The 25,539-nt window shown below is 46.3% G+C and overlaps 1 protein-coding gene across 1 annotated transcript in view; it reads right to left on the minus strand.

Moving 5' to 3' along the window:
* The window catches only part of ASTN2 (astrotactin 2), a 783,945-nt gene that overhangs the window by 285,150 nt on the left and 473,256 nt on the right, over nucleotides 1–25,539 (minus strand). The window contains exon 12 of the mRNA XM_056860152.1: nucleotides 17,415–17,565. Coding sequence (XP_056716130.1) covers nucleotides 17,415–17,565 — 151 coding nt within the window. The remainder of the gene's footprint in view (nucleotides 1–17,414; nucleotides 17,566–25,539) is intronic.

A 25,539-nucleotide genomic window follows, 5' to 3' on the forward strand; every position in this document is an offset into this window, starting at 1 on the left:
ATGTAGGAGTGGTGAACCAACCCAGTTCACCAGATTAGAATCCACTGCTCGTATGGAAGAGTGGGGAATCAAACCTGGTTCTCCAGATTAGAGTCCACTGCTCTTAACCACTATACCGCGCTGGGTCTCTGCTCAAAGAAAATACACAGAGAAAGGGTACCTGGATTACACATTCAACAGGTTGATGTGCTGCAGGGAAGCCACAACCAAATGCAACACATCCATCGTCATATAATGCAGGACATGCCACAGGTACAGATTATGCATCACACACAGAGGATCAGTTCACACCATCATTTGTATATGACTGGAGAGCACCACGAGTAGCCCCCCGCCCCACCCAGCAAGGTAAAACAGGTTTACTGCTTCTACTACTCACATCTAACACATGAGACACGGCAGGAGTCGGAAGAGCTCAATCTTGGCAGATTTCAGTGCACACTTAGCTCACTGTGGTAATTTTTTTAAAAGTCAGCTAAATTCGGCTTCGCTTTGCAAATGCCACTGGGTGAGGCAACCCTAACTGTGCGGAGCGGCACTAACAATGGCTCAAAAAGCTTACACCTAGAATCAAAAAGCATGAGAGCAATGTGAACCAGTGCGTGCATTGTGCCCAGGAGATGTGATTCACAGCCAGAACACATGCTTTGATAATGATCCAAGGTTCAGTCTTTGGTTTCTCTGCTCGAAATTCCCCCAAAAACCATTTTCGTCAGACAATACTGAACTAGGTGGATGAATTCTCAGACTCAATATGCATTGCTTTTTCAATCAAAAGTTGGTTCCCAAAGCACCCTCTGCTCATAAAAACAAAACAGAAAAATTACAATACAATTAAAAAGGTATTTGAGGAGAGGGACCTTGAGGTCTCCCTTGAGGCATGATGAAAAAGTTGCTTGATTTCTATCTCTTCTCCTTCTGGCCTTCCTGTTGACAGGTGGAAGGGAAGAAACCTGGATCCAGATTTTGTTTGACAGCTGACATTTCTCACTCAAGCTCTACTTGGTTCAAGACAGTTTCCTACGATTATTTGTCAACAGGATTTTCTGGGCCGTGAAAGCCACCACTTGATCCCTACCCATCCCGGCTGGTAAAATTGTGCTAGGAGAAGGTGCAAAGAAGAGGAAGAGTTGGTTTTTACACCCCACTTTTCTAACACAGCAATTCCTCAGTAGAACAGGCTTCCTCAGGAGGTGGTATGCTCTCCTTCCCTGGAGGTTTTTAAGCACAGGTTAGATGGCCATCTGTCAGCAATGCTGATTCTATGACCTTAAGCAGATGATGAGAGGGAGGGCATCTTGGCCATCTTCTGGGCATGGAGTAGGGGTCAGTGGGGGTGGAAGGTAATAGTGAATTTCCTGCATTGTGCAGGAGGTTGGACTAGATGACCCTGGTGGTCCCTTCTAACCCTATGATTCTATGATTCTATAACCGGGAATCTTCTGTATACGGAGCACAGATTCTATTTTGTCCCTCGACTCTGCATGTTTCATTTGACCTCCACATCTGTCTCTGGGGGGAAACAACAATAACAACTTGGGGAGGAGGAAACTGATTGATTCACCCCTACTCAGTCAATTCGAACCCAAACAGACCCAGGTGGGGCAGTAACAGGAGGACTCCTGGGAGCGCTCGAGAGCCCCCGGTAATATATTTATTGTTTAAATAAACCTGTGCCATCATGATTAACTTAATATCTGCAAACTATTTTGCACTTCCAAGCGCTCGATCTTTAATTGCAAGCAGTTCATCATCTCCGTGCCAAGTAAAGCGGATGCCAGAAGCTTCGGGGAGTTTGCCAAACAGCAGGAATTCAGTAAGCAGATTGAAGGAGCCAACTGACACCTGCGACTGCAGACAGGCTGGGAGGGGTGGGTAGGTAGGGAGAGTAAGGAGCATTGTTTTCTTGTGTGACACCAATACTGGTGTGACTCCCAGTGGTTCTTGGGGGTGCCACAGCTTCTACACTTGCACAGCATTGCATGCATTGTTTGAGCTCAGGCGTCAATGTGTGGTATTAATTTGCTCCGTTCATCACTTCCTCCAGCTGAGAAAAATAACTACTTGACTCTTTGAGAACTGCAATGTGACTAGCTTTCCTGCTCTCAGTGTGGAATAGTGATTAAGAGCGGCGGATTCTCATCTGGTGAACTGGGTTTGATTCCCCACTCCTCCACATGAGTGGCAGACTCTAATCTGGAGAACTGGGATTGTTTCCCCGCTCCTCCACGTGAGCGGCAGAGTATAATCTGGTGAACTGGGTTTGATTCCCCACTCCTCCATGTGAGCAGCAGACTCTAATCTGGAGAACCGGGTTTGTTTCCCCACTCCTTCATGTGGGTGGCATACTCTACTCTGGAGAACTGGGTTTCACTCCCCACTCCTCCACATGAGTGGCAGACTGTCATCTGGTGAACCGGTTTTGATCCCCCACGCCTCCACATGAGAGGTGGATTCTCATCTGGTGAACTGGGTTTGTTTCCCCACTCCTCCACTTGGGCTAGTCACAGCTCTCTCAGAATTCTCTCAGTCCCACCTACCTAACAAGGTGTCTGTTGTGGGGAGAGGAAGGGAAAGTGATTGTAAGCTGCTTTGAGACCACTTCAAGGTAGAGAAAAGTGGGGTATAAAAACCAACTCTTCTTCTGGGAGGAAAAAGAAATGCAGGTGGGAAGCAGGCAGAGAGCTTGAGAACAACTATTTGGGTACAAATGGAAGGAACACATGAAAGCTATAGCAAAGAGATGCCAGGCTGGCCCCAAGAACTGTTTAGCAATGGTTCAAGAGACATAGAACAGGCATCAAGACAACTAGAACCAATTTGAACTCAAATTGATCAGGCAAGAGGGGAACTGCCTGTGGCTCTCAATTAATTTCTGCTTTTCTTTGTGGCCTGTACCCATGACATTTGGTAGGAGTTAATGTAACAGCCCTGTAGCCTTGACTCTAGCCACCAAATGCTGAGTAAGAGAGAAGATCTCTGTTTCCTTGCAATGTTAATCTTAGATGAAGTGGGTGCAAAATATGTCAGAAGACATCTGGCCCAGTACACGCGCAACCCTTCCTTCTGCTTCTCCTTTCGTCCACAATCATCTGAACTGCTTACAGACCCAATAAATACAATCAGAATTATGAACAAAAAGAAAGAGAGAGACAGACAGACACGAAGACAGACAGACATAGAACAGCAGGAAATAGCAATTTCCACACACACACCAATCTCAGACATGAGACCAATGCACTGATTGCTAGGAGAACAATTAGGGATCATGCTACGTTGGGTGTTGAATTTCAGGTATGTGTGCATCTTGGAAGCTGGTCAGCCTTGCCAGGTGTTGGTGGTGGTCGTGAATCCATATTTTCCCCAAAACTCTGGTGGAAGGGGAAAGTCAAAGACGGGGAGATTATTGATGAGGATAAGGTAGAGCAGAGTGCAGTCAGATAACTGCTTACTGCACAGTGGGTGTAGTTAGACTTCATGTGTGATAGATCTGACTGCCTAGTGAGGCAGTCATCTCTAGCCCTAGCCCACATAGTCGACCATCCTCCTCAACTGCCTGAGAATACCAGGGAAGATGGTGTCATAATGCTCAGTTCATTATTGTTACCAAATGCTTCTGCCTGTGATTGGAGCCACCGTGTAGCAAAATTAAACAACAACAACTACAACCACACACACACAAAATACACCTCCTATACCACATCAGTTTTCACTCAGTGTTGGATAACTATGGAAGGTGTAGGTCAACAAGACAAACTTGGCTGAACCCACAGCTCTTGAGAAAGGATTTCTCAAGACTCATTTGGAACGGGTCAACACTTGGGGAGTTTCCAGCTCAATTTAACCCTAATATGATTTGGCCATTAGGAGCTTGCAACAAACATGTGCCCTCCTTTTTTCCCCCCTTCCTTATTCCAGTTCCATCCTGTGCTTCCTGATCTGGGCATGCTGTAGTTACTGTTAACCACTGCATGTTTTCAGAACAGAATTTAAAAACGTACTGGTAGAGCACTTTTCTCCCCAAATGGGAACGTGCTGAAGGTGGGGTTTTGACTCTCGTTTCCAGGCAAAATTTGGCTATGAGGAAGTAGGAAGAGGAGAAGGGTCTGAGCATGTAGCAAAGGAGTGCGCAAACCTAGAGTTGGTTCTTGATAGCTGGCCCATATGAAAGCCAGCATAATGTAGTGGTCAAGAGCAGCAGACTCTCATCTGGAGAATGGGTTTGATTCCTCCCTCCTCCAAATGAAGCCTGCTGGGTGACCTTGGGCTAGTCACAGTTCTCTCTGAACTCTCCCAGCCACACCTACCTCACAAGGTGCCTGTTGTGTGGGGGCAGGGGAAGAGAAGGCAATTGTAAGCCACTTGAGACCTCTTTCGGTAGAGAAAAGCGGGGTATAAAACCCAACTCATCTTCATATCACTGGTCCCCTTGCTTCATGATACGGAAAGGTTCAGTTTGACTGGTGAATATCTAGCAATCCACAGGCATCATAGAATAGGACTTTCCCCCTTCCGCTGCAGTCCAATTAGCTCCCCATATTTTGTTTTTGTCACTCGACACTGTCAGGAGCAAAAAGAGGGTGACGTCCGGGTCTGCGGTGGAAGGGGAAATTGGCAAAAACCACTGCTCTTTCTTTCACAAATGAAAACTCCATTACACTGTGAGACCTGCATGGTTGGGTACATGCCACCGACTTTTTCCTTGTCTTTTCTACAGACCGAGGAATGCTTTGTCATATATTAAGTACTTGTTCAGAGCCCTCCTCCCCCCCCCCCATACACACACTTTAGCATCTGGTTACATTTTGAATTAATAATGTGCACAAAACTTTGTCCCCTATACTGCACGCCAGCCATCCAGGAGAAAGTTCTTGTGGGGGTGTATTGACCAGAGATGCATGGCCCACGATTATCCAGAAAGAATTATTGGCCAAGGTGGTTATTGATTTTCTAATAATTTCCAGACCTTCCCCCCCCACCTGTGTCACCAGAGAGGCAGATCACAAATTGAACTGCAGCTGAATTGCTGCAGGATTGATTAAAACTCACGGTAATTATTGCTTCTCTGCTGCTCAAGGCAGACGGATCAATGTTAGCAATAACTGATAGGATTCTTTAGGCACATACAGGAAACGGGCATTAGGGTGTTCACTTGGCACGTACCCAGCAGCCGTGGCAGGCAGGCAAAAACATCCTGTGCTGGCCATGAGGATTGTCTCTGTCGAAGTCTCCACAAGGAAGCCTACTACAAAGACACCACATAAAGAAGCCAATGTTTTAGAAGACAGGGGACACACTTCTAGGCAGCAGTATGTGTGAACAAGATCTTGGGGTATGGGCAGCCAGTGTGATGCAGCAACCAAAAAAAAGCTAATGTGATCTTGGGGTGCATCAACAGAGACATAACATCCAAATTGCAAGATGTCACAGTTCTGCTGTACACCGCTTTGGTCAGGCCGCACCTGGAGTATTGTGTGCAGTTCTGGAGGCCTCACTACAAAATGGGTGTGGACAGAATCACTCCCACCTAAGGATCCCACTCCTTCCATCCCATAAACCAGGTCATCATTACTGGTTAAGATCAGATCTAAAATAACTGTTCCCCTTGTTGCTTCTTCTACTTTTTGGACAATGATGTTGTCTGAAAGGGAAGTGAGGAATTTATTGGACCTTATTGTCCTGGGATGCTCTAGGCTGATCCTGCATTGTAGGGGGTTGTACTAGATGGCCTGTATGGCCCCTTCCAACTCTGTGATTCTATGACTGAACTCTGCAAGGATTCTCTTTTAGCTTTGGCTAGCATTTGGGGAAGCTCTGCTTACTTATTTCTCAGTGCCATGGGGCTGAGTGAATAGGACAATCTGAAAGACCAGGCAAATGAGGCAGTCCATATGGACCAGCAGGCTGTGAAGAGTAAACGTAGAATGGCATCAGGGTCAAGACAAGGGGCACATATCTTGATGGCAGAGTTGAAGAGAGTTTGAAGGTCAGTTTCCTGCAGAACAGGGGTAGGGGAGGGTTCCATGTTCAATCTATGGCATCTCCAATTGAAAGAATCCTAGGTGTGCCTGTTACCCTTGAAACCGGCTGCCAATCTGAGTAGACAGTACTGAGCATAGATATACGAGTAATCTGATTCAATGTAAGGCAGATCTGTATAGTCAGTTAATGTATGTGTGTATCTGATGGGAGTTACCATTGACCAGCTAAGATGCAGATATCAATTGGAAATTCAGAAGAAGAAGAGTTGGTTTTTATACCCCAGTTTTCTCTACCTCTAAGGAGTCTCAAGGCGGCTTACAATCGCCTTCCCTTCTTCTCCCCACAACAGCACCTTGTGCGGTAGGTGGGGCTGAGAGAATTCTGAGGGAACTGTGGCTAGCCCAAGGTCACCCAGCAGGCTTCATGTGTAGGAGTGAAGAAACCAACCCACTTCACTAGATGAGAATCCACCGCTCATGTGGAGGAGTGGGGGATCAAAACCAGATTAGAGTCTGCCGCTCATGTGGAGGAGTGGGGAATCAAACCCGGTTCTCCAGATTAGAGTCTGCCGCTCTTAACCACTACACCACACTGGCTCTCCTTTTAAGATGGTGGCTGGTTTTCAGGTTGAGAAAATGGCATTTGTTTCAAAACAGCTATGAATAGGTGCACAGCCAGCTGCATGTGCTTAGACATATACAGTAGGCACTTCCTTAAGAGGGGAAAAAGGGGGGATGAATGCCGTGTGCAGAAGAGAAAACAGTAGCTCCAAGCCAATTTAAAACAATGCAAAAACAAAATGAGCTGTCCGCTGGTGGGGAATGAGTGGGCACGTGGAAGGTGGTCCATATTTAGCATTACTTGTGAAGAGGAGACTGTCAAAAACAGTGACCACCAGGAGGAAGCAAACTTCTGACAGTTGAGGGTGGGGGAAGCGTCTGGAAAGGCAGTGAAGACAGAGGAAATGCAGGGTTGTTCCTCCAAGCAAGCCTGAGGGATATGAACCAAACAGCCAGCATTGCTTTCACAAGGTATTCGTTTTCACAGTGAAGGCCCCAAAGACAATGGAGTACTAATTGGTAATGGAGACAGGGGGAAAGGCAGAATGTGCAGGTGATTTGCCACCTGAAGGCCCAAATCATGTGCATGGAGGGGGAAGGCCTCAGGCACAATGGTTAGAGCTTGGAAGCGCTTCTGTCAACCAATCAGTCTAGCAAGAGCGTACATAATGGTTAAATTACCAGCAGATCTGCTAAAACTCTCAGAATTCACCCCCTCCTCTCCTGGAGTACTGGATATTTTGGTGTGCTACATGCCAGCTCTGAACTTCAGCTCTCAGGTTTAGAGAAGCTGCATATTATTTGTGTCGCCGGAGCAGAGGGCGGGGTACATCTCAAGCATGATCTTTCATTGCTATCTTGACACTGGAAGAAAAGGGAGGGATAAAATAACAGAGGAGATTGCTTGCTTTTTGTCCCCACAGACTGTGTGTCCATATACGCACATACACAACACAGAGAGCAAGATTAGATGTGCTGAATAAGAAGGAGCTATTTCTAACTAGTTTTTGGAGCAGAACAGCCAATTTTAAGGGACGTTCCTGAAGGTCATGGTGAGAACAGAACTGTAGAATCCCTGAGTCTCTTAAGACCACACAAGCTATATTTAGCAAGATCTTCTTATTAACTCTGTGGGCATGAAAGAATTTTCTGCGTAGACTGACAGTCCCAAATATCGATGACGACGATTCTCCTGTGCCATATTATTATTTGACCTAAAGTTCATTCCCCTCCAGGATATGCAGAAGGCCTCAATATCAACATTTGTTAAATGAGGTCCCTTCCCCACTATGTGTTATGCTTTTTAAACATGTTTGTTCTTTGAAAAATCACAACGGGGATACAACTGACTTGGGGAAAATCAACCCACGTTGGGCTGGGATGTGCACCAGAGGATAACGGGGAAAGATGACACATATTCATCAAGCGGCAAATAAATAAACCACTAGTGAATGAACCAAAGTGGTTTCACGGGGGTGGGATGGGGGTTCTCTTATTTGAGCTGGCAATGCCACGGTTCTCTCGAAAACAACCCCGAGAGGTATTTTCATCAGACTGGCCAGACTTTGCACCAGATGTATTCACCAGTCACATTGCAAAAAAGGCAGTCAATGTGATGAGTGGGTGGAAAAGGGGGAAGGCGATCACTGTATTGTTACTAGGAAATGAACAGCCATTTTCTGCCCAGTCACAGCCTCTAACTGCAAAATTCCTGAGCAATCATCTGCCTTTTCGACGTCTGAGAACCAGTGTGGCGCAGATCAAGCGTTGCATGAGCAGTGAGGGAAGCCGGGTTCAAATCCCCCGCCACAGAAGCTTGTCGGGTGACAATACTGTTGTGTTAGGGAAGGGCAAGCCCGATGCCGTAAAGAAGCCAAGCTGGAGCAAAAACCCGTTGCGGCGAAGTCCAGAGTTCAAACGTCCTGACTATGTGGGCTGACCGTGTAGGTCTTTCCCAGGGATTCAGCATGGCGGCATGTTGATTCTCCAGGAAAGACCCATGAAACGGGGGCTCACACACTTAATCGGATCATTTAAATGAGGGGTGTCAAACATAAGGCCCGCGAGCCAGATGAGGCAACCCCCCACCCCCGCTCTCAATCTGGTCTGGCGAGACATGGCATGTCCCAACCAAGTGACATTTATGTCATATCCAGCCCTCGTAACAATAGAGTTTGACCCCCCTGATTTAAATATCCTTCCATCGGTGCAGAATCTGTTCATAGAAAAGCTATTTAAAGTTTAAAGTTATAATGTACTATCCACAATATTATTTGTCTTTTTCAAATTGTTAAAGAACTCTTTTATAATTGTTTAAATGTTTGATCACAATATTATGGAAAATAATAATTATATATATATATATATATATATATATATATATATATATATATATATATATTTAAGAGAAGCTATTTCTACACAGCTGGTAGAACATCTGAAGGGCATTTCGGTGGCCACCATTTAGGCTGCCTGGAAACACAGAGAGAAGCCGCCGAAGTTTGCTCTCACAACGCTTTCCTCCGGTCCTCCGACGGAGAGCAAGGAAGACACCGACCGGGCCAGTGACTGCCAAATGTAACTGAAAGTGGACAGGGGAAATTAGAGACTTTGAAGGTGAGATTAAAGGAACTATAATGGGAAATACACTGACTTGGGCCATTTGCTCACAAAAATGAACACGCGGCCCATTGCCTGTTTATTTCCACTTCTTCCAGCAGATACAGAGCTCATAAACAACAAGGTCAGGGGAGGGGAGCACCCCCCTTTTTTGGGGGGGCATCTGAAATGCCTCATTCCTGACACTCTTCCTAACGCTGAAAGGAAATAAGTGAGCTAAATTGCCTAAGAGGCGGTGTTTTCTTATTATGAAGCTCAGCTCTCTTTCTTCATTATTACACTTGAAAAAGAATATTTAATGGGAGGTTTTCGGCTGAGAGCAAATTGCTGCCTTTTCAAATATTCTAATGCAGCCTCTAAATGTTAGCAACCACTTTGTCAGTAGCGCTTAATAAAGGGACGGCAGAGACGCTGCTGGCATTTCAAAACCTGCCGGCGCTGAGAAGGAGAGGGGAAGCAGCACACAACACTGCGGAGGGGAGCTGTAGCAGCCTCCCTTACGCAGAAGCAATGAGAAAGGGTGCGCAACTAAATGGTATGAAACAACCCTACCTCCCATCCGACTACACCAGCGTGGTGTAGCGTGGTGTAGTGGTTAACAGGGGTGGTTTGGAGAGGTGGACTCTGATCTGGAGAACCAGATTTGATTCCCCACTCCTCCACATGGGCGGCGGACGCTAATCTGGTGAACTGGATTTGTTTCCCCACTCCTAAACATGAAGCCAGCTGGGCGACCTTAAGCTAGTCACACACTCTCAACCCCACCTACCTCACAGGGTGTCTGTTGTGGGGAGGGGAAGAGAAGGTGATTGTAAGCCAGTTTGATTCTCCCTTAAGTGGTAGAGAAAGTCGACATATAAAAACCAACCCCCCCACCCTCCTCCTCCTCCTTCTCCTCGGTAGCTACGGGTTGCTGAGTTCATGGCCAGCTCCCCCAATTTAGCACCTTGTTAAAACTGTTTGGTGTCAAACAGAACAGTGTGTCCGTGAAGGGCCATAGGCAGCTGAGTGCACAAGAAGCTGAAGAATGTGGTTCTGTGGCTATCATTTCCCTGACCGACTTCCCAGGAGCTGTGGTCCAGCAGATGTGGGAGACTGAGTGGAAACTGATCCTAGACAAGCCTGAGGGAACACCACACCAGTTGGGACAGCTGATGTTCTTGAAGGGATTGATCGGCCAGTTCTGGATAGGCCAAGACCATGCCTGGCTGGTCAGAAGAAGAGTTTCGGAGTGTCTTGCTTTTCACCAAGAAGGCTGGTATGGGTGCCGGAATGCCTTTTATCCAGTACACCTTGTTCCCCCCCCCCCGCGTGCCTTCACGGGGCTTCCCTGAAGGCGCGCGGGGGGCGCTTTAAACAGATCTGCGCCTTCCAGCTGGAAGGCACAGATCTGTTTAAAGAGCCTCCCGCGCGCCTTTATGGAAGCCCCGTGAAGGATCGCGGGGGGGCGATTTCCCCCCCGAACTCTGGATCTCGCGCCGAATTTCATGGATCCGAAGCGGGGGAGTTCGGACTTTGGCACGTCCCGAATTTAAACGGGCCAAATTTCGCCAAAGCCGAACTTTACCGAATTTTTTTTTCCAACAGCCCTAGGTGTAACTTAGGCAATGATCAGAAGGAATTGTTTCCTAACCACTACACTTTTATTCTCCTCCAAGGAGCTCAAGACAGTTTCAGGAGGTTAGCACATGAACACATGAAGCTGCCTTCTACGGAATCAGACCCTCGGTCCATCAAAGTCAGTATTGTCTACTCAGACCGGCAGTGGCTCTCCAGGGTCTCAGGCAGAGGTCTTTCACATCACCTACATGCCTAGTCCCTTTAACTGGAGATGCCAGGGATTGAACCTGGAACCTTCTACATGCCAAGCAGATGCTTGGCCACTGAGCCATGGCCCCTCCCCTGCCAACTGTGCTGGTCTGAAGTAGAAAAGCTAGACTCACGTCCAGAAGGACTTTAGAGACCAACAAGATTTTTGGGGTATGACCTTTCTAGAGTCAAAACTATGTTTTGAGTGTGAATTCACAATCTCCCATAATTTCTTAGAGACACCGTCACTCAAAATACCTCTTTCCCCTTGTCACTGTTTGGGAGGTTCAGACTTTACGGGTCGCTGCCCGGAAATAAATCTGCTGTCCAGACACCCACATTGGTCTCCCTTCTCCCATCCCCAACGTTTTCTCTGTACAACTGTGAAGCTCATTGCCTAGTCGCTGCATTGACACCTGGAAACAGTTTTGCACATGCGTATTAACGTCACTTCTGTCTAGCACCGAAAGAGAGCTTAAAAATAAATAGCCAGGTGGCGAGGAAACAAAACATTGAGGTAGGTACAAAACTGACCAGATGGCAAACCCAAAACACTTGGAGATTTTTGTCGGTGTGGGCACGCACGCAAGCTGTTTTCCTCCCTGCTTTTGCCGAAGCTCAGCCAGCGTCATGTAGGTGCTGAGACACCCTCCCACATGAAAAATGGAGGGGGGAAAGAGAGAGAGAATGTGATATTCCAGGTTTGGCTTCAGCAGAGAATGGTGTGACGCGTTAGGTGAGGAGAAAAAGCATGAGAGATTATGCTCAGAGGCACTGTAAGCTCAGAGGCACAATACAAGAAACTGAATTTGCTCTGAAGCCTTAGGAGATGGACATTGGGTTACGCTTCTGCTTCATGCTGCAGGCCAACTGTTTATTTATTTACACTGACCAGCAGAAAAAACATTTTTAAAATTGATCAGTACAGAGCCAGGATTACAATTTTGATGCGCTAACCCGAGCTCTTCACACTTTAGTAGCAATGTAACAAAGCTTTGCCACTGTGTAGGAAATGTTGGCATCTTTATCCTCAGGTATAAGAGCCCCATGGCGCAGAGTGGTAAGCTGCAGTACTGCAGTCCAAGCTCTGCCCACGACCTGAGTTCGATCCCAACGGAAGTTGGTTTCAGGTAGCCGGCTCAAGGTTGACTCAGCCTTCCATCCTTCCGAGTTTGGTAAAATGAGTCCCCAGCTTGCTGGGGGTAAAGGAAGATGACTGGGGAAGGCACTGGCAAACCACCCCGTAAGCACAGTCTGCCTAGTAAACGTCAGGATGTGGCGTCACCCCATGGGTCAGGAATGACCCGGTGTTTGCACAGTGGACCTTTACCTTTTTTATCCTCAAGTAAATATTTAATAATAAAATAATCTGAATGTCTAAAAACTCCGGTCAACAAAGGCAAAATCAGCCTATTTCTGATATCCTGATAAAATTCACAATACAATAAAATATGGGTAATTGTCTCAACATCAGAGTTACAGGGGCACAACCTAAACTCCAAAGGTAAATGCTGGAATCGTGCTGCATGCCTGAATCATGCTCCCTTCGGCTCATTGCCAAACACAAGTGGCAGAAACCCTGTCAGGACAAAACTCAACACACCCAAGGGGGAATGAAGGTACAAGAAATATCAAACACAAAAGCATACAGCAGTACCTCTTATCCAAAAAATACCATTAAATACAATTGTGGATTTCTAAAGTCAACCTTTTCAAATTGGACAAGCAGAATACAGGTTGCCAATTCACCAGGTAAAGTTCCTGCCAACACAAACATATGCTTAGAGAAAATTCAAAGAATTCAAATTATGGATAAGGCAAACACATTGAAGTTACAAATTGATATTCAAAATAAAGTTATCCAACAAATTGAGGTTGTAAATTCCACAGGTAGTGTTCAATATTATATCAACACATTCAGGTTGTCAGTTTCACTAATGAATATTCAAAACAAATTCAGGTTGCAAGCTCCACAGTTCAATCTTAAATAGGCACATTCAGGTTGTCAGTTCTATGGATACTATTCAACAAATTCACGTTGTAAACTCCGCAGGTAATGTTCAATCTTAAATAGGCACGTTCTGACCACCTGAACATGCCTATTTAAGATTGAACATTACCGAGTTTACAACCTGAATTTGTTGAACATTACCTGTTGAACTGACAACCTGAATGTGCCTATTTAGGAAAGAACTCAGGCAGGCAGCTCGCCTCTGCAAAGACTAACAGCCTCAGTTCCCCATCCTGGAAGGGACCCTTGTTCTTGTTTGGAGGTTCTAGCAGGGGAGCGCAGCTATCGTATTCCCTTGACCGAAGAACGGTACACTCCTTCTATCTGGGATGGCCGTCCTCTTCCACTGAGAGGGCAGCTTTAGGAGGGACGCACACGGAGCGGGGAGGGAGGGAGGGGACACCCGAATCAACCCTGGCGATCAATGGGGTGACAGATGTCACAGCCAGATCGCCCTCACATCCTGGCAGGGACCCCCAAAAATGCAAATATCAAGATCTGCGACTCTAAGCCAATACAATTCCACCAATCTCACACTCACTTTCAAACTGTTGAAGGGTGAGTTGGAGGAGGAATCCCCTGCAAAGGTGTTTTCTGCGAATCGCATTGAAATGAATGGAGGGGCACTGGCTTCAATTCCTCCCTACCTCCTCTCCAACCTTTCCCAGTAGCAGTTCTTTTGTTTGCAGAAGTGGGGCTTAGATTCTGTCACTCTGCCCTTCTCTTTGCAAGGAAGAGAGAGAGAGAAAGGGGCCCTCTGCCTCTTCTTCCTGCTCCCTCCCACCACCAATACTCGCTGCTCAGATGTTTTGTCCCTTGCACAATGCAGACACGGTCCACCATTGTGTGGGAGGGGAAAGGCCTTGTCGTTCGGCTGAATGACAGGGATTTCAATTTCCGCCACTCCATACAACACCAGGAGAAAGAGAAGACAGACAGAGAGATGGGGCTGCCATTTCTCAGCTATTTTCTCTCATGACGCGTCCCACCTTCAGTGGCAGGATACCGCTGTTTCCTCCTGGGGAAATGCAGCAATGAGAGGGACCATTTTTGCTGCCCATCTCTTGGAGGTACATCAGCTGGCACAAGGGTTATCAACTTCCAGGTACTAGCTGGAGATCTCCTGCTATTATAACTTATCACCAGCCAATAGAGATCAGTTCACCTGGAGAAAATGGCCGCTTTGGCAATTGGACTCTATGGCATCCAAGTCCCTCCCCTCCCAAACCCCTGCCTCATCAGGCTCTGCCCCAAAAACCTCCTTAAGGAAGATGTGCATTGGAAAAGGAGGACATTTTACAAGGAAGTCAGGAAGCTTATTGCAGCTGCTGGTTCGAGTCGCAGCAGGATGGCTTTCTTGTAATGCCAACTCAAAGAGACCGCCTTCGCAAACTCAGCTTCTTTATTCGCAGTTCTAACACTTTGGTTTATCTCTGGTGCCTTATCTGAACTCACAGAGAAATCTCACTGTTCCATTCCCTCTCCTGTACCACTCTGCCATCACTCCCAATGCAACGTTTAACTATTCTCCTAGCGCGACTCCCAGATCAGTTCCCTGAACAGTTGCTATTCTCCTAGCGTGACTGCTAGATCAGTCCTCCGAATAGTCACTATTCTCTTACTGTAGGGTTGCCAACCTCCAGGTACTAGCTGAGATCTTGGTGGCGAAGAGGGACCTGGCAACCCTATCTTACTGTGACTGCTATATCATTGTCAGGCCTTGCTCCCTCATGCAGGAGTCAAGGCTCTTGACATGAGTTAGGCCAGTCTCTGGCTACATGTCAAGTCCTGGTTCTCATGCCTGTAAGCGTCTGTGTACAGTTTCGCTCGTCCTGTTTTCCACAGCTGTGCTGATGTTTAGTCTCCCTTCCTGGGAACCGCTATCGCGGGGCTGCTTAGCCATGTTTACTTTCACAGCCTGTATTGCTTTTAAACATGTAACCTGCCTATGTTTCCTCATTAGTAGCCTCACCTGCATGGTAGGCAGTCAGTTCTTTAATCTGTCTTTTTGCTCCTAATAAAGCATCACTGCTTCAGAGCTACCTGCCTGGATGAGTTTGCTTTTGGGATGCTAGGGACAGACGCCTGATCCTGACAATCATTCCCCTGAATTGCCAGTATTATGCTACTGTGACTGCTAAACCATTCCCCTGAATAACCACTATTCTCCTAATGTGACTGCTAGATAATTCCCCCAAATAGCCACTGTTTTCCTTGTGTGACTGCTAGATCATTCCCACAAATAGTTACTACTCTCTTACTGTAACTGCTAGATCATTCCCCCAACTAGGCACTAAGGTTGCCAACTCCTGCTTAGGAAATAATTGATCGGGGGGTAGAGCCGGGGGAGGGTGGGGTTTGGGTTGTGGAAGGACCTTAGCAGGGTAGAATGCCGTAGACCCCAACCTCCAAAGCTGCCATTTTCTCCAGGGGAATTGATCTCTGTCATCTGGTGATCAGTTGTAATTCTGGGTGATCTCCAGCTCCTACCTGGAGGTTGGCAACCCTAATAGCCACTATTATTCTAGTGCAACGGCTAGGTTGTTCCCCAAATAGCCACTATTCTTCTAGTGCGACTGCTGGATCATTCCCCCAAATAGCCACTATTCTCCTAGTGTAACTGCTAGATCAATCCCCTGAATAACCGCTATTCTTTTAGTGGGACTGTTATATCATTCCCCTGAATGGTTGAATTGAAGTTCCTGAAGCACTGGAGAGGTTCGAAACAGCCCCATCACGAGTGTACACACAGCGATACTTCAAGAAATTTTATGAGTGTGCCGGCCACAGTTCCTGAAGCGTGACTGTGAGGAAATGGAACCATGACTCTCAACACACTGACTCAAAAGCAATGCTTTGCAAAGCGAGAGCCAATTCGGAAGCGGCATTCTGCTCCCCGAAGGCATACCTATTAAAATATTAACATAAGAAGCAATTACCTCTGCCTATACGTGTAGCGACCAGACCAAGGGCATGCATGTACCTGCCTTTCTTCAGAACACTTTCACACTCCAAGTCGCCTCCCACTACACCACCTAAGTGAGAATCCAAGGCACAGCGGCCATCTTACCAGCAGGCTCTGCATCTTGTTTGCACTGCCTGTAGGCCTTGCTGTGGCCTTTGCCACAAAACATGTGCCTCTGAGATCGTGATTTAGTATTTTGAGGGCTGTTTTAATTCCTGTTTTTTTTTATGTGACTATGATGTTTTATTGTACAATGATTAATATGTGAGCTGCCCTCAGTTTGCCGGGGAGGGCGGGCGACCAGAATGACGAAAGAATGACTAGTTATGTGACTAGTTATAACTAGTTATGTGACCCCAGAGTGGTTACTTGCTTGTTGTTATGTAGTACTAGTACTTTATACTAAACCTCTCATTTGACATAATTAAAAATATGATGTCAAATGAGAGGTTTAGTACAAAGTACTAGCACTACATAACAACAATCAAGGACCGTAATTCAAATAGTTTTGGATGAAGGTGTCAGCATATACCTAGATAGTTTTTTGTTTTGTTATAGACTTATTTTCTCTTAAGAGTTAAGGATGAGTTTTTAGATTGATGTAAGTAGGTATGGCGCAGAGTGGTAAGCTGCAGTACTGCAGTCCAAGCTTTGCTCACGACCTGACTTCGATCCCAACAGAAGTTGGTTTCAGGTAGCCGGCTCAAGGTTGACTCAGCCTTCCATCCTTCCGAGGTCGTTCAAATGAGTACCCAGCTTACTGGGGGTAAAGGGAAGACGACTGGGGAAGGCGCTGGCAAACCACCCCGTAAACAAAGTCTGCCTAGTAAACGTCAAGATGTGACATCACCCCATGGGTCAGGAATGACCCCGTGCTTGCACAGGGGACCTTTAGTTTTACTTAAGTAGGTATAGAATGACCCAGATCTGCTCCAAAATGATTATTGATGGAGATCTTCTTTCAAATGTTGAACAAGGATTATATAGAAGGTCAGTGGCTGACCTACATTTTTGGGACCCTGAAACTTGAACTGTTATGGGGGGCCCTTTACAGCCAGCAACATTTTGAGGCCATATGAAATGGGTATTAGAGCATTGTCTAAGGCCAATATTAAGCACTTCAATCCATTGGCTTATGATTCTATTACTAAAATAGCCTTATTTTAATAAACACTTTAAAAAAACCTCCATTGATTTTGTTTTAACTCATTAAAAAAAATGCTAATCCTCCGGGATTAGGGGCCCTGAAGTTTAAGCTTCATTGATTTCATAGCAGATCTGCTACTGTACAAGGTGTGTATGTTACATGTTGTATGTGTTGTTTTATGTTTGGAAAATAAAATTTTAATTAAAAAAATGACAAAAGAAATCAATAACATAATTGGGACCCACAAACCCCAAGCATCAACTTTTCCTAGTTCCCAGCCCAGCAAGCTGCTTCTCCCACAATCTCAAACGACATACATACCACGCAACCCGTTGAGTCCACTTGACGGTCCGACACGCACTTGAAGTTGCGGGTGCAGCCGCCGTTGTTTCGCGAGCAGTCTCGGACTGGCCCGAAAGAGGAGAGCAGATCGTTGATGGTTTCAAAGTAGGTGGACAGCATCGCTTCTTCCCTTGGAGAAGAAAGGTGCCGTTAAAACCAGCCCAATGGCACAGGGTTCAAGGGAAAGAGACTCAAGCAACCAATGCTGGAAGTCGTGCTTTGCCATAAGGACACACAACAAATTCGTGCACATGGTGGGGCTTGCATGTCAGATAGAAGGACTCGATCTAAGCCAGGGGTGTCAAACATAAGGCCCGCGGGCTGGATCTGGCTTCCTGAGAGCTCCTATCCGGCCCGCGAGCCAGCCAAGGCAGCCCCCCCCCCCTCACTCTCGATCTGGGCTAGCGAGGCAAGGCCCGGCCCGACTAAGTGACATTTATGTCATATTAGGCCCTCTTAACAATTGAGTTTTACACCCCTGATCTAAGCTGTCTCCTTGACATCCCAGGCTTCTCTGTGCAGGGACTTTGGAAGGGGGTAGACCTCCAGCCAGTGTGGTGTAGTGGTTAAGAGCAGATGTTTAGAGTGGTGGACTCTGATCTAGAGGACCGGGTTTGATTCCCCAATCCTCGACATGAGCGGCAGAAGCTAATCTGGTGAACTGGGTTGGTTTCCCCACTCCTACACATGAAGCCAGTTGGGTGACCTTGGGCTAGTCACATTCTCTCAGCCCCACCTACCTCACAGGGTGTCTGCTGTGGGGAGGGGAAGGGAACGTGATTGTAGGCCGGTTTGATTCTCCCTTAAGTGGTAGAGAAAGTCAGCATATAAAAACCAACTCCTCTTCTTCTCCTCATACAGTCTGAATTGGTACAGCACAGGCATGTTTATTATAAGGAAGATCTAGGTCTGTGTACTGCCAGAACACAGAATGACTTCCCCAATGCCTCCAACCGACTGAATGCTCCAGAGCTGATACATGTATTATTTGCTGCCTTTTACCCCAATGGGCAATTGTTTCTGTGCCCTGAATCGCTCGGAGGGAGGCTACCGCTGCCCCACTGACAGATTTTTTCATTTGCCTCTAATGACATACTGCCAACTACACTGCTCAGACTCAAACACACAGCTATCGAAAAGAAAATGTGCATCACTTCTTGGCAAAGCAAGCAAGGGGTAGTATGTCATGTGCACAGACCGGGGACAGTGGGATGGCAGTGGCTATGGGAGAGCGAGGAACACTTAAGTAGCAATGACATTTATAGCACTCATAGCACTGCACACTCTTTATTTTCTTCTTGCAGGGTGTAGAACACAGCAGTTGTTCACTGGTCAGACCAACAGCAGCCCTGCTTATTTAATTATCGAGACAGTTTTAAATTGGCCACAGTTACCCTTGTTCTACTGATGGTGGGGAGAGAGAGGACAACTTGCTCTACACCAGCCAGCAAACTTACAGCTGAGCAGGGATGTCCTTGAACCCAGGTGTAAGGGTAACCACCAGGAGATCAGCTCTCCCAAATGCAGTCCTGCATTTACATTAATCTACTGCCTTCCTTCCCTTTCTCCCTTAGAAGCTTTTTGATTCATAAATCTTGAGCAGCATAATTCTGAACATATTCATAGAATCACAGAATCACAGAGTTGGAAGGGATCACCAGGGTCATCTAGTCCAAACCCCTGCACAATGCAGGAAATTCACAAGGACCTCCCCCACACACACCCAGTGACCCATACTTCATGGCCAGAAGATATTGTTTAAGGGATATAAGGACTGAGATAAAATTTTCCACTGCAAAAGAAACCTTAGGATCGCTGTCACTTAATAAATAGGGTATGAGCTCAGACAAAGTTACCCGTCCAGTCTGTAAGAAGAGGAATACTATATCTTGATCTCAGATCCTCATAAAAGAGACATTCCAGGAACACAAGTGCTAGAAAATCAATAGAACCACAAGATCAAGGGGAGATGCTTTCCGAATATGGTAGGTTCGTGTATCTACCTTGCATAACCATGGAAGGGTTAGCATTCAGTCTAGCAAGGGGGGGAAAAACTCTTAAGAAATTAGGAGTTGTCAAGAAATAGGTATAAACAGGCAAGCAACATGGGGGAGGAATCCCAAAAAACTGAGACAAGCAAACACGACGCGCACAATACAATATGCTAACATAATCAATTTCTTTAATACACTTAAAAAAAATTTCAGAGAAGGCCTCTGATTTTTTAGATCAATGTAAACAGTGTTTCCAAAGACTGTGGATCAAGGACTGGATATACTACAAATCAGTTTGTTGTTTGGAGGTTCTAGCAGGGGAGCGCAGCTATAATATACCCTTGACCGAAGAATGGTACACTCCTCCTATCTGGGATGGTCATCTTCTTCCACCGAGTGCGCAGCTTCGGGAAGGACGCACATGGAGCGGTGAGGGAGGGAAGGGACACCCGCCTAGCCAGCCAGATCAGCCGAATCAACCCTGGCGATCAACGAGGTGACAGATGTCGCAGCCAGATTGCCTTCCCATCCAACTGATGACGAGCAAATGTGACAAGCACAAAACGATGTGCTAACATAACCAAATCTTTAATACACTTTAAAAAAAAAAAAACCTCAGAGAAGGCCTCTGATTTTTTACATTAATGTAAACCATGTTTCTGTGGATCAAGGACTGGATATACTACAAATCAGTTTAACTCTGTTCATTGCAGGTACATGAAGCCAGGCTACATTTCACCCGGCCCTTGCAGAGATAAGCAGGTCAAATTGGTGCTGGCTGAACTCAGCTGCAATGCCCATTTGTATTCTAGTGACCCAAAGCTTTTAAGGAGCCTCCTCAGACTTGCCTGCAGAATCCCTCCTCTGCCCCCTCGTCTACTTACACAGCACACAACAATTGTTTGCAGCTTGCTTTTTTGTGGGGGTGGATAAAGCAGAGTGTTACCATCGCACCCAAACTGACACCCTGTGGTCTGTGCTGGTCTAGCAAACCAGGGGCCCAAACAATGACTGATTCCCACCATGCAGGGCTAGAGCAAAAACCCAGAAGTGATGAATTAGCAGCATGTAAGTAAAGGGAGAAGAACGGATCATGCAACAAGCTCTTTCTAGGCATGTCGACAAAGAACCAAACCACGGTTTTCAACCAAGCCATGGTTTCCAACCCAGCCACCGTATGAAAGGCGGAGGGACTACAACTTTAGAAGGAAGGCTCTCTCATCACTGCTCAATTAGCATCAGAAAATTCACTTTAAAAAAGAAGGAGAAGGAGAAGGAGAAGGAGGAGAAGGAGGAGGAGAAGAAGGAGAAGGAGGAGAAGAAGAAGACGACTCTTCCTAGCTCTGGAATGGATAATGGTTTATGTGAACAGAAAATTCACTTTAAAAAAGAAGGAGAAGGAGAAGGAGAAGGAGGAGAAGGAGGAGGAGAAGGAGGAGGAGGAGGAGGAGGAGGAAAAGGAGAAGGAGGAGGAGGAGGAGGAGGAGGAGGAGAAGAAGAAGAAGAAGACGACTCTTCCTAGCTCTGGAATGGATAATGGTTTATGTGAACAAATATTTTATTTTATTTGCTTCATTTATACCCCACCTTTTCCCCCAGTGGCTTACGTTGTTCTCCACACACCTACTTTTTATCCTCATAGCAACTCTGTGAGGTAGGTTAAGCTGAGAGTGCATAAGTGGCTATTGCTATAAGGATTGATATAGCACAACATCCAATGATGAGTGGATGCAGGCTAATTGGGGCTTGACCAAATAGTTTATAAATAGTTCATTGTGATGTGTAAATACATCCAGAAGACATGAGAAAAATGGCTCCATCTAATAAACAGAAAGCAAGGTCTTTGTAGTGCTGGAGGAGTCATTCTTCATTACATGCACATCACGTTCACAAAATATCATTGCCAGAACCAATGGAAATCAGGAAGCAGTTTATGGAATTTCTCTTTCTTAGTATGACTTTATTTGCCGCCAAGGAATGGCTCAGGGAATAGTGTCCCCTTCTCCCCAATGAAAAAATATTTTAGGCCGCTGTTTTTTAAGACACCCTTTATTCTTCTTATCCGCTAACTTCCCTGTAGTGTAGCAGCTGTAGCCTGTGGGGGGGAAATTATCTGGAAGATGTACCAAGAATAGTGGCTTGCATCTTGGTAAACCACTATGATAAAGTTGCATCATCATTAAAGAAGTATGCAGCTGTGTCTGTATGGGTTACCAGGAAATCCTAAGTGGCGTAACCTCCTTCTACGTCCATTGAGGTTACTGGGCTAAGAGTTCAATTCTGCTTAGGACTGCACTGTTAATGACTACTCTTCCATGAGCCCCACCCTCACTAAAAAAACTTGGGAAGGAAGAAGAAAGATGTCGGAGGAGGAAGAAAGAAAAGGAAGGAGGAGGAAGGAGGAGGGAAAGGAAGATGACGGAGGAGGAAGAAGGAAAAGGAAGGAGGAGGAAGGAGGAAGAGGAGGAAGAAAAAAAGACAGGAGGAGAAAGAAGATGATGAAGGAGGAGGAAGAGGTGGAAGAAAAAGGAGGAGGGAAAAGAAGGAGAAGAATGATGAGAAAGAAGAAGGATATGAAGAAGAGTTGGTTTTAGACCCCACTTTTTCTCTACTGAAAGGAGTCTCAAAGCAGCTTACACTCACCTTCCCTTCCCCACCCCACAACAGGCACCTCGTGAGGTAGGTGGGGCTGAGAGAGAGCATGCGGAGGAGAGGGGAATCAAACCCGGTTCTCCAGATTAGAGCCCGCCGATCTTCACCACTACTCCACACTGGCACTTTCCCTAATGCCAGCCAGCCGACTGTAAGTTATCACAGCAACCACCGCCAAGACAAAGGCTGGCGGGCATCAATGAGCTGCTCAAGGTATGAAATATTAACTGGGCGTTCAACAGAGACGAACAAGTTGGCAGTCTAGCCCTGCCAAAGAGAAAGAGGTTTCTTACACAGAGAGTTTGGGCGCATTAGTGGAGTTTATTATTTAAACATGAGGCCCTGTCAAGAGCCGATGACAGTGAACCCGGGGAGGGCTGCCTGTCATGCCCGCAGGACTTTGAGAACAAAGGTTGATTTGGAGAAGGAGACAGGCAACTTCTCCGAACAAAGTCACGAAGCCCCAAGGAACCAGAGAGGTGCCAAAGGAGAGGCTCGAGGCCTTTCTCAATTGATGTCTTCGAATGTTTGCACGTTCCTTGCCCCGGGGTTCTTCTGTGGAGCTGTTTGTTTCCCGCAATTCTACACATATCATATTTGTGTAGAATTATATCGCGGACTCAGAATCTGTGTGCCAGCACGTATCCCTACGAAAAATGGATACAGAAAGCACCTAGTCTTTATGATGCATGAAAGAGCACATTGCGGTATATTCCGCATTCGCGGGACGGAGGCCTGGTCCACCAATCCAACCTTTGCTCGTGTCCCCTCAGCTGTGCTCCCCCAGTCACTTCACTCGCACGTTTCCCACCAGCGTGGTGTAGTGGTTAAGAGTGGTGGTTTGGAGCGGTGGACTCCAATCTGGAGAACCGGGTTCGATTCCCCACTCCAACACATAAAGCCAGCTGGATGACCTTGGGCTAGCCACAGCTATCTTAGAACTCACTCAGCCCCACCAATCCTCACAGGGTGTCTGTTGTTGGGAGGGAAAGGTGATTGTCAGCCGATTTGAGTCTCCCTTAAGTGGTAGAGAAAGTCGGCGTATTAAAACCAACTCTTCTTCTTCTCCATTAACACACTGATTCATGCCAAAACCATGGCAAACCTAAACACAAACAAGAAACTCACATTTGACCTGCAGCAAGTCATTTCTGAGCATGAGGCAAACAGTATGAAGCACGTTTTTTATTTTAAGCAAAGAAATGTGTTCCCTTTGAACTCTGTGCAAACTGCCCCAGAAGGTCGGACCAGAAACAACGGGTTGAAATTAAATCAAAAGAGTTTCTGTCTAGACATTAGGAAGAATTTTCTAACAGTTAGAGCGGTTCCCCAGTGGAACAGGCTTCCTCAGGAGGTGGTGAGCTCTCCTTCCCTGGAGGTTTTTAAGCAGAGGCTAGATGGCCATCTGTCAGCAGTGCTGATTCTGTGGCCTTAGGTTGATCATGAGAGGGAGGGCATCTTGGGCATCTTCCAGGCATGGATCACTGCGTGTGTGTATGTGGGTGGGGAGGTAGTTGTGAATTTCCTGCATTGTGCAGGGGGTTGGACTAGATGACCCTGGTTGGTCCCTTCCAACTCTATGATTCTATGGTACTGGAGATTTCAAAAAAAGGGCACAGGGGGCCAAATGAATGGCGGAGGACTGCAAAGTTCCAGGCCCAAATCTATTCCCTTCTCAACTAGGGGCGACCAAGGTAGAAAGTAGGAAAACATTTTCTCAAACTGGGGACTGTGGGCCTCTGAGGGTTGAAGAAGAAGAGTCGTTTTTATCTGCTGACTATCTACCTTTTAAGAAGAATCAAACTGGCTGACCATCTCCTTCCCTTCCTCTCCCCACAACAGACACCTGGTGAGGTAGATGGGGCTGACAAGAGTTCAGAGAACTGTGACCAGCCCAAGGGCCAATGCCCACAGACACCACATCCCAGAATGTATTTCAGATTGTTTCAGGATTGGTTCTTGATTTTTGCCTATGGAATGCTTAAGAAGTATGAAAACGTCAGTATATAGCAACTGTTGATCAAATATCTTTTATTTTTTGCCGTCTAGTCACAGCCAACTTATGGTGACTATGCAGGGTTTTCAAGGCAAGAGACATTCCCTACAAAAAATGGATACAGAAAGCACCAAGTCTTTATGATGCATGAAAGAGCACACTGCGGTATATTCTGCATTCGAGGTTTGCCATTGTCTGCCTCTGTGTAGCAACTCTAGAGTTCCTAGGTAGCATCTCATCCAAGCACTAACCAGGGCTGACCCTGCTTAGCTTCCAAGATATGATGAGATTGGGCTCGCCTGAGGTCAGTGTATCAAATGCTTGTTGCAACCAAAATACACGTATGACTAATCCTACCCTTGTATGGAAACCTCTTGCATGAAACAGTCCTTATTCTCAAACTTGGTGTTTTTTAAAACAGCTGCATTCCACTGCATTTATGTCATCCTACAGCATGGTGTCGTGGTTAAGAGCGGTGGTTTGGAGTGGTGGACTCTGATCTGGAGAACTGGGCTTGATTCCCCACTCCTCCACATGAGCGGCAGAGGCTAATCTGGAAGGGAAGGGAAGGTGATTGTAAGCCTGTTTGATTCTTCCTTCTTGTTCCTTTCAAGGTGAAATACCAGAAATGGGATTTCACGTGAGACTCAGAACTCTTGAAATTCTCTGCCCATGATGCTGCTTGGTCACAGAAATTCATTTACAGAAAAGCTTCAATTGCTGCTTAGCACTGGTGCCAATCCCCCCCCCCAAAAAAGATATCACCTGCCTGCTAAAGTTTCACCTGCTTGCTAACACAACGCTGCTGCAGCTGCTTCCCTACAGCTGATCTCATTTTACCCTGTCAAGCCTTGCATTACTTGCTTGGATTTATGCTGAGAATAAACATGGAGAACGGATGCTGATAAGTTCTGCCACTAATGCATGCCCTTTAAGGTCAGTTTCACTCAAAGGAGAGATTTTAATCTTCATGTCAGAGATAGACAGAAAAAGATTTGATCACAAGAGCGTAGACTGAAAAGAGAAAGACTCTTCCTTTGCGAAAGATCTACTTTCAAATCCTCAAGTGTTCTACATAGCTATATTTGGTTTCAGGGACGTCTTTAAAACTGCATTTCACAAAGCGCTGGCCAAGGAGCTTTATCCTTCAAACATGAGGCTGTATCCAGAAGGCCACCAGCGTCTTCTAATATTGAACTTCTTCAAGTATAGAGGCTAGCCAGTGGGAACCCGAGAAGTCTTCAGGGCTATAGAGCATAGTCCCTAATGGATTTAAGAGAGCTGTTTGTCTGCTCGGAAGAATGAATCTTCTTATTAGGCCCTTGTTCCAAGGTTCGATAAGACTAGAACAGAGGGACAGGAAATGAGAAGGGAGGGCATGGTAGGTCAGCCAGCATGGTGCAGTGGTTAAGAGCGGTGGTTTGGAGTGATGGACTCTAATCCGGAGAACCGGGTTTGATTC

This window comes from Euleptes europaea, chromosome 14, assembly GCF_029931775.1.
Source record: "Euleptes europaea isolate rEulEur1 chromosome 14, rEulEur1.hap1, whole genome shotgun sequence".
In the NCBI taxonomy this organism is placed as follows: Eukaryota; Metazoa; Chordata; class Lepidosauria; order Squamata; family Sphaerodactylidae; genus Euleptes; species Euleptes europaea.